This window comes from Pipistrellus hanaki, assembly GCF_964339955.1.
Source record: "Pipistrellus hanaki genome assembly, chromosome: 12".
Taxonomy (NCBI): Eukaryota; Metazoa; Chordata; class Mammalia; order Chiroptera; family Vespertilionidae; genus Pipistrellus; species Pipistrellus hanaki.
In genome coordinates this window covers 15,197,086-15,215,286 of record NC_140514.1, presented here as the reverse complement: position 1 = coordinate 15,215,286, position 18,201 = coordinate 15,197,086, and the positions used below count along the sequence as shown (strand labels likewise).

At 55.4% G+C, this 18,201-nt stretch overlaps 1 protein-coding gene across 1 annotated transcript in view; it reads right to left on the bottom strand.

Moving 5' to 3' along the window:
- Positions 1-13,687, bottom strand: part of CIB4 (calcium and integrin binding family member 4) — a gene marked incomplete at its 5' end in the record, with an annotated part of 33,280 nt that extends 19,593 nt beyond the window's left edge. Inside the window, 3 exons of the mRNA XM_084901405.1 lie at positions 9,327-9,423; positions 13,151-13,185; positions 13,634-13,687. Coding sequence (XP_084757531.1) covers positions 9,327-9,423; positions 13,151-13,185; positions 13,634-13,687 — 186 coding nt within the window. The remainder of the gene's footprint in view (positions 1-9,326; positions 9,424-13,150; positions 13,186-13,633) is intronic.
- Positions 13,688-18,201: the final 4,514 nt, after the last annotated feature.

Here is an 18,201-nt window from a genome sequence, read left to right as displayed (position 1 = left end):
TCTTGTATGCATGCTGCCCCCAAACCCCATGCATCTGCCTGGAGCATGCCCGCCTTTTCATGTCCATTCTTACCCAGGCTTCAGAAAAAACCCCTGAGGTAGGCAGGGCTGCTAGGATTGGGTCCATTTTTCAGACGGAGAAAACTGAGATCGAATACAATCTGCAAACTCCAGTCCAGGACATTCAACAACAAGGTTGATGAGCGTTGGGAGACTGGAGGGCTGAGTCCCGGAGGCCTCAATTGCATACAGAGGGGGCCTGTGGCTCTGTTAGCGGCTGAGCCCAGAGCTGAGAGCAGGGAAGGTTCCCGGGGAAACCCCTCTGTGGTTGGACCTGTGCTGGCCTGGCCCGCACTTCTGGGGCCTGGGTCCCTGTGTCCCTGTGTCCCTGTGTCCCTGTGTCCCCGTGTCCCTGTGTCCCCGCACCCCAGCTGCGCGGAGCCCCGGCGGCCTGCAGCTCCAGGCAGGCCTCACACACCGCCCCCCACGCCGGCCGCTCCTGCCACCGGGCAGCCTTTCTGAGCTGCGGGTGCCGCGTCCCTGCGGAGGCGGCGGCGTGCCCGGGGCCTGCAGAGGGTCCGAAATCCTGGGAACGGAGCCCCGGCCAGGCTGGCCAGCACCTCGTTAGGAGGCCCAGAGGTGGGTGGGAGCCGTTGAGGAACAACATTGTTTATTTTTCTATTTTTAAACACGTCCGAGGTCTCTGGGGGCGCAGATGAAGTTATCGGGAAAGACGTGAGTGGAAGAGAGCCGGGGCCAGCAGGCCGGGAAGAGCCCCAGGGACCAGGACCTTGCGAAGCTGAGATGGTTGTTTGTCTTGTGCTCGGAGAGCCCGGGGCTGGGGCCAGGGTGCGGGCGAGCATGTCCCCGGGGCCTCTGCAGCCTGTTCCCTCGGTGCCCGAGGGAGTCGGGGTGTGAGCAATAGTGTCCGTGACCCCATCCGTCATGTGCATGGGGGAGGGGGGGAGGCGGCGCCCCCTCTGGAAGGGAGCCCGGGGTCACCTCTCACTTCGGCCACGTGAACGCTTCCCAGACCCTCTGTTTCCTCCTCGGGCCCCGGGGCCGGCCATTCTGGCCTCGAGTCCCCGGCCCCGCTCCCCGGGGGGAGCAATGGACGCCGTGTGCATCTGGGCGTCTGGGACACCCGTCTCACCGACTCCTGGCTCCGCCCTGGAAGAGGGGTTGTCACTCATCCCTCCTTAAGGGTAAGGAAGGCGAGGCCGGAGGAGGTGGGTGACCTCCCCGCAGCATCAGACCCAGGCCCCCCTGGTTCAGAGCCCACTCTCCTCCCACAACCACGCTGCCTCTCGGGTGCTCCGGGCAGGGGTGGCGCGCAGCGCTCTCGGGAGCTTCCGGAGAAATCATGACTCAGGGGCAGGATCAACCGAAGGGCTGCGTGGGCCTGGCCGGGCGAGCAAGGCCTCCAGGGAAGTGAGAAGCAAGGAGAGCTGACGTGTGGCCCGTGGTCCTGGTCTGATTCTGGTCCTTACCGGCACCAGCTGGGTGACTGGGCAGCTCACTCATTCACTCCAGGCCTGAATGTTCCCTCCGTGAACCAATGCCCAGCACAGAGCGACTTCCCAAGCTCCATACACGTGAAAACTCCTCTCCTGTTCCTGCCCCAGACAGCAGTGAGAAGTGTGGGTTGAACCAACTGCAACAGACAAAAAGCGGGGAGTCCCTATGCTTCGCCCCCTCCCGGAGGCCCCGCACACAGGCAGCCGCTGCGGGTACAGACCCTCCCACCCAGGAAGCCCTGGAGGAGGGGCTGCCCTCGGCCATGCCTGCAGACTCCCTCCACCCCCATCACCCCAGCTCAGAGCCGCAGGGCCTCTGTACCGTGCCCTGGGCTCCACCTAGAAGGTTGGGCCCAGGAAAAGGAAGGAATTGGCCCAAGAGCATTCAGCCAGAAGCCGGGGTGTGTGTGTGTGTGTGTGTGTGTGTGTGTGTGTGTGTGTGTATAGAGGGGGAGGAGCTAAAACTAGAACCCAGAGCTCTTCCCCACCGCCCAGGCTCTCCTGACTGTCTGGGAGGCACGACACACCTGAGCGATGGGGAAACTGAGGCCCAAGAAGAGCGGGGAGGTGCCCGAGGCCGCTGGGTCCGTGGCGCAGCCCAGGCGGGAGGCCAGCCCCCAGGTCTCTGCTGCTGGCGGCTCTGCCCAGAGCAGAGACTGCGTCCTACATCCCCGAGCTTTTTCTAAAACCAACCACTTCTTAATGCTTTGGCTGAATGTCTAAATAAGGATTTTTGCCAATTCTGAGCCCCGCTAACTGATGAAGTTGTCAGAAAAAAGATCTAATGATGCTTGAAAATGCAGGGAGCGAGCCAGCTGCCAAATTGCCCTCCCAGCTCTGACTCTGCGTCAAGGAATCGGGGACCCTCCCCCCGGGGGGTGGGGGGCTGGAGGTGGAGGCGCGGCCGCCTGTTGTCAGCTGCGTGAGGTGGATGAGCTGCTTAACCCCTTTGATCCTCTGCTCCCAGCTGCGAACCAGGACAGTGGCTCCCTCCTCCGGGGGCCGCTTGGAGGATGAAATGAGATGATGTGTGTGTGACATGTCAGCACGGTGCCAGGCACAGCACAGATGCAAGGCAGCCCGGGAGGGTGGGACAGCTACTTAACTGCCGGATGGACCGAGGTGGCTGTGCCTGCAGCCCCCAGTGAGTGAGCGGAAGCCGCCAGCTCCATCTGGGGAAGGGCTGGGTCAGCCCCCATATCTTGGAGGGAGGGGGCAGCGTGCGTCTCAGATGGGATGGAGAGTTGAGTGTGACCTCAGGCCCCGCCCTTTGTTCTCTCCTCTTTCCCGGTGGAGCATTTGTCTCACTCAGGAGCCTCGGCCCTAGGGGTGGGGCCTGGCTTGGAGATTTGGGAATGAGACAATTCCCAGGCCTGGCACAGGAGCCCGAGAGGCTGGCTCTGAGCTGGACCGAAGTACAGGCCACCCCAAGCCACGAGACACACACATACGTGATCTGTCTCTAGGGCTCAGGTGAGTGTCCCAGCTAAAGACGGGAAAAGTCATTTCCCCTCCATCACCAACGGTCCTGGCCACGTCTCTCTCCTGTTTTCCTTCCTCTCTTGTACACATGTACATGTACACAGATGTAGACACATGTCGCCTGCTTGTAGACGGAGAAGAACGAACAGGTCTTGGGTACACATGTATTTTTGCGATTCTGGGGCTTTGCGCAGAACTGTTGACTCAGAGACTCAGTTTCCTCGTCTGTCTACGGGGAAACATCACTGAGCTCTAGAGACCTGCCGCGAGGAGCACATGAGGAGCGTGGACAGAGTCTGTAACCAAGAAGCACATGACTAATGGCCGTGGCCATTTGGGGCTGGAAAGCAGAATTGCTGTAACCATGAAATCTGCTTCTATTTTTAGCACACCACGGAGCGTATCCGAGGGTGAGGGAGGGGCCCTGGCAGTGGCCTAAATACAGCGTGAGGATTATCCCGGGGTCCAGCTGGCCTCGTCCGGGCTGCAGGTAACCAAACCTACCCCTCCAGGCAGGCTGCCTCCCCTGCGTGCTCCATTCTAGGCCCACCGGTGAATGCAGGGCGCTCAGAGGACCGCGCTGAGCTCATGGGGGCGGGGAGGTGCCTGTTGGGAGTGGGCAGGCCAGCTCCTCCCCAGGGAGCAAACCTCAGCGTGTCCTCAGGATGTGGTGGGGGTGGGGCCTGCAGAGGGGGGCCTGGGCTTCATCTCGGCTCAGCCTGTGAGGGGCCCTGGGACCTTGTGTATCCGGTCCCACCTTGTGCCTCAGTTTCTTCATCTATAAAGGCCTGTCCGCTCTTGGGAGGTGCAACCTGGCCAAGAAAAAGCTCTGACAAAATCGATTTAAAAACAAACAAACCACAGACAGATGCCTGGAGTCCAAGAACTGCCCCTCCTCTCCCTCCCCCCCCCCCTCCTGCCCCACACACACTCTTCTCAGGGGGACAGGGTGCCATCAGCCATGGAGAAGAGGCTCAGGAGCCCCAAGGCCACCAGGACCCCTTCCAGCCCAGGACTCTGCAAGAGGAAGCAGGGCGGCCATGAGTAATAACAGAGTTTTCCCTGGACGGATTGCTTACCCCCCTGACCCTCTGCTTCCCCAGCTGTCAACGCGGATAATAACTCAGCCGGCCGAGGGCTGCCAGGAGTGAGCGTAGGTGCCGGGTGGCCGAGCACTGGCCTGGCCCGGCCTCGGGACACCACTAGGGAGGTCCTTCTGGGGCCTTCTGGGAGGGTGCTGTTCCCAGGCCTGGGAGCTGGGAGTGAGAGCACCGCGGAAAGGCTGGGGCAGCCGCGCTCTGTGTGGAAGGGCCTGCGGCGGCAGCATGAGGAGAGGGTGCTTTGGGGTGTCCCCAGCACACCAGCGATGCAGGAGTGATTCCTCGGTGAAGGTGGCAGCTTGGGCACTTTCCTGACACCCAGGAAAACGGAAGGAAGGGGCGATAGAGGCTTGACCCACAGAAGCAGGAGGACGGAGGGAAACAGATGAGCGAGCGGTGACCAACGCGGCAGGCGGCAGAGAGCAGGCCCCGGAGCCCGCAATGGGAAAGCGGGGTGTCAACCTGACCCCCAACCCAGCATCCTCCGTCGAAAGGCCCTGGAATGGAAAGCACTGGGTCTCACTGGAAAGGGAGGGCAGAATGAACGTCTTGAAAGGCAGCCAGGGTCCTCCACCTCCCCCTGCTCGACACTGTGGGGTGACGGCCCCCCTCCAGTCCCCGCAGAAGATGGGAGGGCTGTTCTCTGAGATGAATGAAACAGAAGCTTCCTGCACTGGGGACGGCAGCCACCAGTGAGAACTGGAAGTTAAATTAATATGTTTAATATATTTAAGTCTGAGACCCCACCAGCCCGCTTTCCCGACTCAGCTCTAGCATACTAGCCACTAGCACTTCACTCCTGCCTTCTCTGGGGTCCTCAAGAAATGGCCCCGTCAGCTCACCCTCCAGCACAGCCCCGGTCCATAAACCCCACCCAAGGATTTGAGCTTTGAAACAGCTTCTCAGCAACCACCCCCTCCCCCAACTCTAATGATGAGCAGACAATGACCAGCTCTCCAAGGCAGGCCTCTGGCGGCAGCAACAAGACCCACACCAGCTAGTGGGGAAAGGACCTGGTGGAAAAGATCAGAGAAAGCACCGCCTCCAGGAGAAAGGGAGAGGATACTATTGAGAGAGACAGAGAGATAGAGATAGAGATAGAGATAGAGAGAGAGAGAGAGAGAGAGAGAGAGAGAGAGAGAGAGAGAGAGAGAGAATAAACAGAGAGTAAACTTGAGCTCTTGGAAATCAAAAGCATGATGGCAGAAGTGGAAAACTAAATTAGCGTTGGGGATCAAGCTGAGGGAAGTTCGCAGGAAGAGGAGCCAAAGAGGAAGTTGGCAGGCAGCTGAGAAATGAGAAGTGAAGGACCACCCCAGCATGAGCGACACCAGGAGATCAGACTCCAGAAAGAGAGGACGGAGGAAGCAGAGGGGAGGACTTATCAAGGAAAGAGTTCACAGAAATGTCCTTGGACTGAAGGACGGTTCCCGCCCAGTGGGTCCGCTGTGTGCCCGATAGATGGAGGAAAGGACCCACACTCACTCACACTGTTGTAATTTCAGAAGCAAAGAGCATACACGTTTCGGCGGGCGAAGGGAGGGGGAACAGGTCACACACAAGAAGAATCAGAAAAGCTTTTAACAACGACAGTGAAGCTAAAATATACTAGAGTGATGCTTTCCAAATTCTGGCATTGGGGGGAAAAAATTATGTCCAACCTGTAATTCAATCCCCTCTCAGGTATGTAAGGTGGGGAAGCATTTACCTCCATGCACCTTCACCAGGAAGCTACTACAGGATGTGCTCCACCCAAACAAGAGAGGAGACAGACTGAGGGGAACCCGGGGAATGGCAGATCCAAAGGAGATGCAATGTGCAAGCTCCCAGCAGCCCTGATCTCCCAGGAGACCCTGAGATCTTCCCACAGGTCCTGCCACCCACAGCTCTGGGCCCAGAAATTAGACACCCCGTCACACCACACCACGACGCATCGTGTTTACAGAAAGCAAGATCGTTATTTACCAGAACAGAAACACTGAGCTAATTCGCTTTTAAATACACCAAGTAGAGCAGCACACAGAGAGAAAACAGAAGGCTTCTGAGTGGAACAGGCTGGGCCTTAGCCGCAGGGTTTCCCACCACCCGCTGCTGCCCAGGCCGCTCTCCGGCTCTCTGCCGATGGGCAGACCCTTCCCAGTATTACCCACCCTCCTTATCCACAAGTGAAGCCAGGTTAAGAAAACAGGACCTTCCCGGACCCCTGGAGCTCCCTGGGGCCCATTCTCCAGGCCTTTTCCAGAGATGTGTTCTGGGCAGGGTGAGTCATGAGCTCCCGGCCTCAGGGCCTCGGAGAGCACAGGGACACTTGAGCCCCCACCTCCCAGCAAGCCTCTCCTTGCCCGTTGTGGGAGGCAAGTTTTCTGCTTTTTTCCAGGATTAGAAAGACACAGAGGGAAATTTCAGTCCCAGATCTAAACCCCCAGAAGTTAATCTGAGGACCAGGAATGGTCAGCGACCAAGTTCTCGACAGCCAGGAACAAAGAGGGGAAAAATGAAGACAAAAAGGGATGTGTATGGAAAGAACTGTGCTTGCTTCTGGGATTAGATCCTTCTCACATTTCTGTTCTAAAATGAACATTGGAAAAAAAAAAAAAAAAAGTAAAAGGATGGTGATTGTGGTTGACATATTTTTTAATGTCCTTACTTGGAAAAATAGGAAAGTTTGACATCTCTAGCTAGTCCTTCCAAAAAAAAAAAAAAGTGGTTAGAAGGGGTCCAATTCCCAGTCAAGGGCATGTACCTGGGTTGCAGGTTTGGTCCCCAACCCTGGTTGGGATGCGTGCAGGAGGCAACCAATCAACGTGTCTCTCTCACACATCAATGTTCTCTCTCTCTCTCTCTCTCTCTCTCTCTCTCTCTCTCTCTCTCTCTCTCTCTCTCTCTTTTTCCTCCCTTTTCTTTCTCCCTCCCTTCTACTCACTCTAGAAAGCAATGGAAAAAATATCCTCTAGTGAAGATTAACAAAATAAAACAAAACAGAAATGGGGTGGGTGAGAGGGAATTTCGTTGTCTCTGATGGCCCAAAGTCTGGGACACAGTGTGGTAGATGACACAAAAGAAAGTAAGACCAGGCCCCAGACTAGGTCCAAGTCCAGAACCAGACCAGGAGGGTGAGGAGGGCACCTGTAGATACCTAAGTGTGGGCTAGAACACCCCCGATGCTTGGCTGGCCCCACTTGGTGCCCTTCAGTGACAGGGAGCTCATTCCTTCAGTGCACAGTTCTGATTATTAGGGAGAGCTTTCCTGTGCCGACAAGGAACTGCATCCTTACATCCAGGTGTAGCACGGGGTTTCGGGGGCGGGGGGGACATGGAGGGGGTACCTTCTTCAAGGACAGCCTTTCACTCCCAGGAAAACGGGCTCCACGTGGCACCCCTCCCACCCGGTGGTCTTTGGTTGGGGTCTATTTGCTCCCCCAGCCCCAATCACTCTTCTTGTGAAGTGACTTGCCCAAGACCTCATGGCTAGCAAGTGAGTTAGAACCCAACTCTTCTGCTCCCAGCCCAGTGCCCTGCCCCCTAGTTCTAGATGTGGCAATGGCTGTGTTCCCAATTCATGAGATGGTTCTGGCTGCTGAGAACCAATTGGCAAAGCAACAAAGAAACAACAACAAATTTTTTTTTTTTTAATGCAGAAGAAGTCAATGTGATCGCCATAAGCACACCTGCACAGAAAAGGGCATGGACAGAGGCAGGGCCCAGTGGCCATGGCAGTCCCGCTTTGGGGTGGGCTGCGGGATGATGTTTACTGTGTTTTTCCTTTTCCTGTTTTCCAGTTTTTGTTTTCCCAATGACCTTGTTTCTATTTGTATGGCAACATAAAACCATAACCATGCAGAAAGATGAAATAAGAGAAGTAAAATTAAAGTCATTTCTTTCAAAGATCCCATCTCACTTCCTGGCCGATTTCCAATGAATAAGCTCTTGGGGCTGGTGCTCCAAAGATGGCTTTGGATCCCACCCCCTGTGGGCGTGGCCTGCCCAAGACCCGCCCTCCACAGCTTTCCATCCCTGGGCTTTACTGCAGCTTGACATTCCTGCTGTATCACCCCCGCTGCCAAATGGTGACCCCACAGGCAAGCAGCCTTGGGGGTCAGATGGCCCTGGGCAAGTCATTTCCCTCTCAGGGCCTCCTCGATTTTCCCGTGGGTAAAGCCAGGGTGGAGAGCATTTGACAGGGATTAGACTGGGTGACCTCTAACTTCCTTTCCAGGCTTAATATTGAAATATCTTGGGACTGACCGGGGACATAGCCTTGCCTCTCGGGACTGCCCTCGGGTCCCTGAGTGGAGAGTCTAGGTCTGAGAGAAGTCCCAGCCATTGCGCACAAGTGTGTTTGAGCATGTATGTGTGTGCACATGTGCATGTGGGGGTGTTGGGGTGTGTATGTGAGTAGGAGGTACCAGAGGGACAGGCTCCCTGTTCTGTAACTGGCACAGGCACATCATCCAGTGTCTCACCTTTTTGAGGCTCCTGCTCCTTCTCTCTCCAAAACCCCACCCATCCACCCACCACCCCACCACCCTGCCACCCCGCCACACCCCTTCTCATTCCTTTGTCTTCTTTGTTCCCGTCTGAGTCAAGCCCCAGCTCTGTTCTTTCTCTGTCTCTGACCTAGAACAAGACCTGTCGCTCTGAAGTCCTGGTTACGTGTGTGCCCCCCATCCCCCCGCCACACACACACACACACACACACACACACACACACACACACATGGTCTCTCCCCCCAGGGAACCATTCCCCAGGCCCCCGGCCCTCTCCCAAGAGGTGCCCACGGCTCCCAGAGTCCACCTTGGTCCAGACAGAAATGAAGATCGGTTCTATTGCACAGTGACAGAGTCAGAGCATCTTTTCCGCCGAGATCTGAATGAAAAGTCTGGAAGCCCGACAGCGCCATGATTTGTAACCTGACGTGGCCTCTCTGTGCATTGAGCAGACTTTTAATTAAAATCTCAGGAGGGATGAGAGCCCTTCGATTGTGCACCTCGGGCTCCAGGTGGAAAGGCAAGGTCTTTGCACAACAAAGACAAAGGCTCAAGGATGGTCTCTAAAAGGCTGGGGGTTGGGGGTTCGCTGTTAGCTCAGGGGAGCACTTGCAGGAAACCTTAGGAAACCACACCCACCACTCCACCCGCTTCCCGAGGAGAAGACTGAGACCAGCTCTTTCAGCCCCTCAGCAGATCCCGGTGACCCCGCCCCCATCGCCCCCACCGCTGGACTCACCCTCAGGGCCGGCAGGGCGCTGACCTGGTCCGTGGTCAGGGTCGCCTCCTTGTAGTTCTTCCCAGGGGGACAGAGCTTCAGGAAGGTGTCGTGGATGCTGAGAAGAGAGACGTGACGGGCTGGGGAGCAGAGACCAGCAAGCCCCCTCCCTCCGCCGTGCTCTTTGGAGGTAAGGGACTCAGGATTGACTGACACAGAAAAGGCAGTGATAAATCATTCACCCTTCCAGAAACATCCTTGAGGCTCCAGTGCACAGAGCACACCTGGCATGGGATGGGTGGGGGGAGACATCCCCCAGGAAAGCACGGGGGGACTGAAGGACAGCAAGGAGGAGAGGAGCCGTCTGTAAGGGGAGGGGGTGAGCCGTCCGCCCAGCCCAAAGGAGTATCCTCACGGCGATGGTTAGAGTTGCAGGTGGGAGGTGATCGTAAAACGCAAGCTGACTTTCAGTCAATGTTACGAACGTTGAAGGTTGAAGCTTTCTCTGAGGCCAGGGGCCCATCCGGCTGGTGCCCAGGGCAGATGGTTCCTGCGGTCCTCACCCAGGTTCCCCCTTGGAGTGCCTGCCGCATGCTGCCTTCTCTCAGGGACACTTTTCATGGACCCTGCACGACTGTCTTGCCAGAGCAGGGCCATTACCTCTTGTTTACAGATGATGACACTGAGGCTAAGGAGCTAAAATAACTTGCCTTAGCCTCAGTGTCATCTGAGTGAGAGCCAGAGCTATAGACAGCCGGCCCTTGCCCCAGAGAAGGGGGGGTGTCAGGGCAGCTGAGGGAGACTGTAGGAACCTCTCTACCCCTGAAACCCTCTTCTCCTGTACCAAGCTCCATGCTGGGTGCCCTCCAGCACATGATCTCATTGAGTCTTCCCATCAACCCCTGGGAGAGACATAGGAGTGATCAGTCCTATAGATGGGTAAACTGAGGCACAGAGCGTTTAGGGGTATGCCCAAGGTCAGACAGCTCGGAAGAGAGAGAGTGGGGTCTGGACCCTAAACCTGGTTCTTCTGGCTGCGCCGCCCACCCCTCCAGTGTTCTTCCCCATCCGGGGAGAGATGGGACCCCCCCCCGCTGGAGAGCCCTGGGGAGGGGGTGCGTGAGGAGGGCCCTGCCAGAACTCGGTGCCTCCCCGGGCTGCGGGGTGGGAAGGCTGCCCGCACATGAATCGTGGCTGTGTCTCAGCTGCCACAGAATGCCCTCCTCCTCCAAATATGGATCCGCCAGCTCTAAGTGGAGCTCTGAATTAATCACTAATGGACTCAAAGTCAAAGTCATTTAAAAAACTCACACGCTCAGCCTGCCAGGAGCCCAGCCGGGCAGGCAGGTGGTGGCTCCCGCACACCTCGCCCAGCCGCGGGAGGGGCTGTCTGAGCCGGGAGAGGCGGGCACCGGCTCCACCACGCACACGCGGGAGACAGTGAACCAGCCACGTCCCCTCCAGGCCTCAGTTTCCCCCGAGTAAGACGAGTCTGTATGATGCCCTCGCCCCGGCTCCTCCAGTTCAGACGTTCTGTGGCTGTTTCCGTACCTCTCTCTGCTCCCCTCTTGCCTCTGAGGCCCTGAATGTAGTGATTGTTAGAATCATGGAGCGGGCCATGAGATTTCCGTTCAAGGCCGGGGTGGGGCCCAGGCACCTATAGGTTCTATAAGCTTCCTTCCGTGCTGCTGTGGTGCAGGCCGGACTGAGAGCACGGCGCCTCTGGGACAGCCTGCAGGTATTTTATAAATAGCCCTATCTGTGGCCTGGAGGCTTTTAGTCCCGTGACCGGCTACTTCCAGGCTGTGTGCCTTGGGCAAATCCTTTCTCTGAGCCAGTCCCCTCATTTGCCAAAAGAAGATGATAACACCATGAAAATAGCAATGACCACATGCTCGGCACGGACCCTGGTGCCTGTCACGGGTTGCACCATCTCATTGTCCTGATAACGGACCTTGCTCTCAGGTCACCCTTGTTTTGGACGTGTGGAAACTGAGGCTCAGCAGAGGTGAGACACCCACCCACAGTCACACAGCCAGGAAGTGACGGCTGAGCCTCGGACCCAGGCCTCTAAGCAAGCCTGTCACCACTCCACCTGCTGGCCTGGTATTCCAGGAAACCCAGGAGCTAAGGGCCAGGACAGGGCCTGGAGCCCGGGAAGTCTCCATTTCGCTGGCTGGACATTTATTCTATGGATGAATTCTCCTCTGTTGGATAAGCTCTTTGCACATGAATGTGGGATGTAACATTATTTGTAAAGCTGAAAGCCATAAATAATATAAGTGTGTTACATACAGCAGGTTGGTAAAATGAATTACAGTTCTTCCGTAGGAAGGAATGTTCCGTAGTCATTAAAAAAGAAAGAGGCAGCCATAGCCGGCTTGGCTCAGTGGATAGAGCGTCAACCTGCGGACTGAAGGGTCCCAGGTTCGATTCCAGCCAAGGGCATATGCCTGGGTTGCACATGCCTGGGTTTCGGGCTCGATCCCCAGTTGGGGTGGGGGGGGGGGGCCGCGTGCAGAAGGCAGCTGATCAATGATTCTCTCTCATCATTGATGTTTCTATCTCTTTCTTCTTCTCCCTTCCTCTCTGAAATCAATAAAGAAATATTTTTTTAAAAATAAAAAAAAGAGACAGATCTCTGTGCTTTAAGCAAAACCAGCCAAGATGAAAACTTTATAAAAAAGGGTCCAGAACAGTGTGAACGCTACCCTATAAATGAGGAAATGCTGCAGTATGAATGGGAGACCCTTTTTGAAGGGGTTACCTTTGGGAAAAGACCTGGGGAAATGGGGGGAAGGATGGAGAGACATTCACCTTTTTATGTAGAGCTTTCGATGCTATCGAATTCTCTAGCCCTGCTCACACGTTACATTTTAAAATTAGATTTTATTTTTGCTCAAGAGTTACTTTTTAGAAAAGCTCAGTAGGGGTAGTAGGATGTGAGTCATTTGGAGTTTTGTCATATTTTTTTTTCTATATTTAAAAAAATGAGTGAATTTTAAGTTTCAAAGGAAAATTATATAGCCCCGTGACTGGCCCTGTCTCCATAGCTCCCTGTGTCCCGGCCACGCCAAGGGCCTGGGAGGCTGGTGCTTGTGGCAAAGGCGTCGCCTGCCTGGGACTCGAGGTGGGAAGTGGCTTTCAGTCCAGGCGTCATGGCGGGGAGCGCGAGTCCACGCGGAGACAATGAGGGGAGAGGGCCCCAGGCGTGAGGGTCTGAAAGTGGCCTCCTCCCTCCAGCCTCGCCCACCCCAGGCCTCAGAGAGCCATGCATCCATCTAACACGCGTTCGTTGAGCACCTGGCTTGGGCTGTGCACTCCCCTCTCCCTCATGCCTTCCATCCCTTGCCAATCCCGTGAGGGGATGTGGTGATGGGTGGCTTTGGACAGAAACCTGCCGAGAGCAGGGACCAGTGTTCACCATTACACCCCAGGGCGGCACAGCGTCTGCCACACACCAGGCCCTGAAGGGAGGCTGGGGGAGGGTGTGGGAGCCGGGAGAGATGCAGTTAGCGCACCAAGGTTACTGGACCAGTGACGTCCAAACGGGCTTCAGACCTGCTCCCTGAGTCCTTCCCCTTTTCTCCATCATCCCAGGGGGGCCTGTCCGCCTCTGTGGTTCCGTGAAGACGCCCTGCCGTGGGTCCCCAGCAGCCTGGAGCCTGACATTCCCCTCACCTCCAGTGAGGCCTGGGCATCCCGACCCCACCCCGGGGGCTGGGTCCGTGTCTGCCTGCTCTGGGCACCCTCATCTCCAGGGCCCTGTGGCTCCAAGCAGGACCACCCTCGGGCCAGGGCAAGGTCCCAGCCCGGCAGAGGTGAAGGGAGGGCGGTCTACTCACCTCAGGATCTCATTTCTGGTCAGGAAGGTCAGCGCCTACAACAAACCATAGAGAGGTGACCTGCCCCCTCCGTCCAGCCCTGCCCTGGCCTCCCGAGGAGTGGGGAGCTTCGGGGGCCGGGGTGGAATAGCGCATGCTCTCATCCCACAGGCAGAAATGGAGGCACCGGGCCCTCAGCAGTGGATGCCTGAGGGGGTGGCCGAGGAGGGAACAGTGCCCTTCCCCCACCCCGTCTCTGATGGACTTGGGAAGGAGTGTGTGGGCTCAGACCTGGAGAGGGAATCAGAGACAAGACGGAAGCTGGGCTGTGGAGCAGGAGACGGGTGGGAAGAAGGACTGGACTGGACCTCAGCAAAGGCCAGGGCCACCGCTATCTGACTGGTAGACTCTAGAGTCTAAGCTTCAGGTCAGAGTCTTCCCGCTAGCCCCACCTGCCTTAGGAACCTCTCACCTCTGCCCAGAGTCTCAGCCTGACCTACCCACCTGGTACTCCTCCAGGTCCTCCCAGTGCATCTGGTACCTCAAACACTGTCCCATGCCAGCCACGCCTTTCTCTCTGCCGGAGCAGAACCTTTGCCCCCAGGGCTCACCCGTGTGTGTGACCAGGTTGCCATAGTTGCCACACATTCCACCTTCTGCCCATTCTGCCGGAGCTTCTGAGCAGGCAGAGAAATTGGTTCTTCTGGTTCCCAGGGCTAATGGACACCTGCCCTACGCCACACACAGAGAGGCAGCCGCCCAGGAGCAGGGTGCGTGCCAGTCTGCTGGCTCGGGAGTCACGCTGCCTGGGTGTGAAGCCCAAATCCGCTCATGCTAACAAGACATGTGACCTTGGGCCAGTGACTCAAGCTCTCCAGGTCTTAGTCTCCTCACCTATAAAACAGAGTGATAACATGGCACGTTGTGAGGATGATTTGAGTGAATACAGGCAGCAATGGCAGGCACAGATGTGCTCAATAGATGTTCGCTGTTAGGCTCCTGCCACAATAACAACCATTGCTCTCAGGTCACCCTTTTTTGTACGTGTGGAAAATGAGGCTCAGCAGAGGTGAGACGCTCACCCACAGTCACACAGGGAGAAAGTGACCGCTGAGCCTCGGACCCAAGCACTTTGCCAAATGCGGGGATGCAAAAATGAGGATGCATAGACCCTGACCACAGGAGTGGCCCAAAGAGCACCCAAAGGGGCATTCCACCCCCTCTGTCAGGGCCCAGTCAGGGTCCGGGAAGGGTCCCTGCAGGAGCAGAGGGTCCATTCAAATTAGGATACTTTGGAGAGGGTCTAAAAGGGGAACTTGATGGAACTCTTCAAAAGGCAAGGTGGGGTGTAGACAAACCACCCAGGCGAGGGCAGAATCCTGGGTTACTGAACGTAAAGTTGCTCCAGTCCTGGCCCAACACACAAGGATCAGCACCCCAGCATGGCTCGCTCCCCTTCTTTCCCCTGCAGGAGTGAAGGGCAGGAGTTAACCTGGGAAGACAGACAAGTCCAGCTCAGCGTCAGTGCCACAGGCCTCCCACAGCCACCCCCCTCTGCCTCAGGGCGGCCTGCACGCCCACCCTCCCTGTGCCTGTGGCTCTCCTGGTTCTGCCAGGTCCTTCCACACACTTTCCTCCGTGAACATCCCAAGGCCTTTCTGTTGCAGCTAACTTATGTCTCTGGGCATCAGCTGCTCAGTTTTCTTTTCTTTTGCTCCGTTTTCTCCACCTGTCCTTCCCTGGAAGGAGCCGGGCAGAGGAACCCAGGGGTCGTCAGTCCCGTGTTGACCTGGCAGACACGGGGGGAAGCACCTGCAGTGTGCTGGAACCTGGTCCGGCCCTGGGGAGAAATGAGTGACTGTGGTCTCAGCCTTCAAGAAATGGACACTTCACACACACACACACCACACCACACACACACACACACACACACACACACACACACCCCACACACACACCACACATACACACACACACACCACCACACACACACACACCACATACACACACACACACCACATACACACACACACACACCCCACACCACACCACACACACACACACACACCACACACACACACACACACACCACCACACACCACACCACACACACACACACACACACACACACCACACCACACACACACACACACACCACACCACACCACACACACACACACGTGCCAAGGGAGATTGAGCGGATGCCATCAGAGGTTTAATAGTACAGGGCTGGCTGCATCCCGGTGGGCAAGTCATACAGCTACTCTAAGCCTCAGTTCCCTCACCTGTAAAGTGGGAATAACAAATGCCCACTTTATAAGACTCATGCAAGGATAGAACGAAATGTTATAATATTTATTTAGCTCTTATGTACAAGAGGCCAGGCACATAATGAGTTCTCCAGAGAGGGTACGCCATATTGTTACTCTTTACAGCTGAGCCTGGGAGAAAGGGCAGGATTGTAGCAGGCAAAGTCAGCGGTCAAATCCCATCTGCTGCTAAGCCCTTGGAACGTCCGCCATCATTTACTGGGCAGCTTCCCTCTGCCAGCCGTGCCCACGTAAGCTGCCTCCTGCCATGCCCGCTGAGGGCTCTGAGGTCCGCAGGGTACGGCTCCCATACTCTGGGAAGGCAAGCTGGCGAGGTTCCGTGATGCTGTGGGAATCCTCAGGCGAGTGGGCACGGGAGGAACCAAGCCTGAAGGGCAGGTGCAGGCCTGGGGGTGCCCACAGCGTGGGTGGGAGCCAGGTGAGCTGTGAGTGGCACCTCCAGGGGCTGCTTCCTTCTCAAGTCTCACTCGGTCCTCCTGTCACCTGGAGGTGCCCGGGGCCGCGTGGCACCGGCTGGTGGGTGCCTTTGCACCCTGTTGGCACTCCCGAATGGGAAGCAGATGAGAGAACATCCCTGCAGCTCTTTCTCCAGCAGCTGCTTATTGAGAGGAGACAGAGTGCCTGAGAGACAGGGTCCTGCCCTCGTGCAGTCAGACACACAGAGGAAGAGCAGCGTCCCTTCCTCGGAGATAAGGGCCCTGGAAGCAATAAAGCTGGGGGGCGGAGGGGGGCAGGGGGCGCGGAGGCTGCCCGAGGAGGCCCACGGTGTGGAGGCCGAGGGACAAGGAGAGGGAGCCAGGCTGGGTGGGGAGAGTTTTTCAGGCCCAGAAGGGAACAGCCTCCAGCAAGAATTTAATAACACGGCTTGGCTTTCGCTACCTTTGTTTATAGCCTTCCTCCCATTTCGAAAACGACTCAGGCTTGCCATTTATAACTGTGATGTAAGGTTTCCTTTATAAATAGGCCTGTTTAATGAAAAGAAATAGGAGCCCATATAAAGAAAAATGCTGAGTAAATAGTTGTACAGGTGGTGAAGGAACATGCCAGAAATCGTAAACCGCTCTCTTTCTCACCGCAAGCAGGTAACCAAGGTTTGCAAACTCTGCGGCCCTCCCCTCTCCTTTAGCTCCATCCCCCCACATCCTCCCGACTCCTGCCCACAGCCGCCCCACCTCACACACAGGTTTCTGTGATTTCATCGAGAGAGGGTTCTCATTGGTTCTTACAAATAGCGATAGTAGCAATAAGAACTTCACCTCACATTTGCATATCCCTTTGTAATTCCAAAATGCTTTTCTGTGCATGGGCTCATTTATCCAAGAAATAAAACCTATGCTCCTTAAAAGAAAAAGAAAGAAAAAAAGAAAAGAAAAAAAACCCACAAAGATCCCCACCCCCATATGATTCTTCCTTCGATTCACTACCAACCAATATCCCTACCCCCTCCCTCCATCCAACTCTTCAGCAGGGATTTTGAAAGGGGTGTCCTTGAGCGGCAGTAGGCCCAGCCTGGCCCCTCAGCTCTCATCCTCCCTCCCCAGGGCCTGCCTCTGCCCGAACCCTCTGGCGTGGAATGGCATGTGCTCTTTGCAAGGTTTCTGAAGCCTTGCAATGAACTCTACCAACTATTCAAACTGCAACCCCTACTCAGACCTTGATTTACTCGTCTCTTAAAAAGGGCTGGAAAACAAACAAACAAACAAACAAAAAACAACACAAAAAGACTAATGGCCCAACTGAAAAAATGGGCAAAGGATTTGAATAGAACTTTCTCCAAAGAAGATACCCAAATGGCCAATGAGCGCATGAAAAGACACTCATCGTCATTAGCCATCAGGAGATGCCACAGTGAGATACCACTGCATGCTCACGAGGCTGGCACAAGTCAAAAATACAGGAAGTGTTGGTGAAATGCAGAGAAATGGGAACCCTCACACACTACTGGTGGGAATATTCAGTGGTGGTAGGTCCTCAAAAATGTGAAGGCCCAAGATGGAGTCACTTGTGCTAAGCCCCACATCATTAAACCAAGACTTAATTTCAGTTTGGGCTCTCCCAGAAATGGAATCTTAAAACCAGTCAATCAGGAAGCACCTACTTAACACTAGTGTGATCTTCTGCCTGATAGATCCCTGCCGTCCCCTAAAGCAGTGGTTCTCAACCTTTCTAATGCTGCGGCCCTTTAATACAGTTCTTCATGTTGTGGTGACCTCCAACCATAAAATTATCTTCATTGCTACTTCATAACTGTAATTTTGCTACTGTTATGAATCATAATGTAAATATCTGTGTTTTCTGATGGTCTTAGGCAACCCTTGCTAGCAATTCTCAACCCACAGAGCTGAGAAAAAATTATATGGTTGGGGGTCACCACATCATGAGAAACTGTATTAAAGGGTTGTGGTATTAGGAAGGTTGAGAACCACTGCCCTAAAGGAAGGCGACCTTGCCACAAACAACTGTTTTTTTTCCTTGTTCCCACCACCTTCTGCCTATAAAAGTCTCACTTCACACAGCTCCTCGGGACTTCTTTCTATCTGCTGGATTCGACACTGTCTGATTTATGAATTGTTGAATAAAGCTAAGAAGATCCTTAAAATTTACTCAGATTAATTTCGTTTTTTAACACATACACCCCTGCAATTCCACTCCTGTGTATATACCCAAGAGAAGTGAAAGCATTTGTCCACAGAAAATCCTGTACATGAAAGTTTATAGCAAGATTATTCATAAGACCCAAAA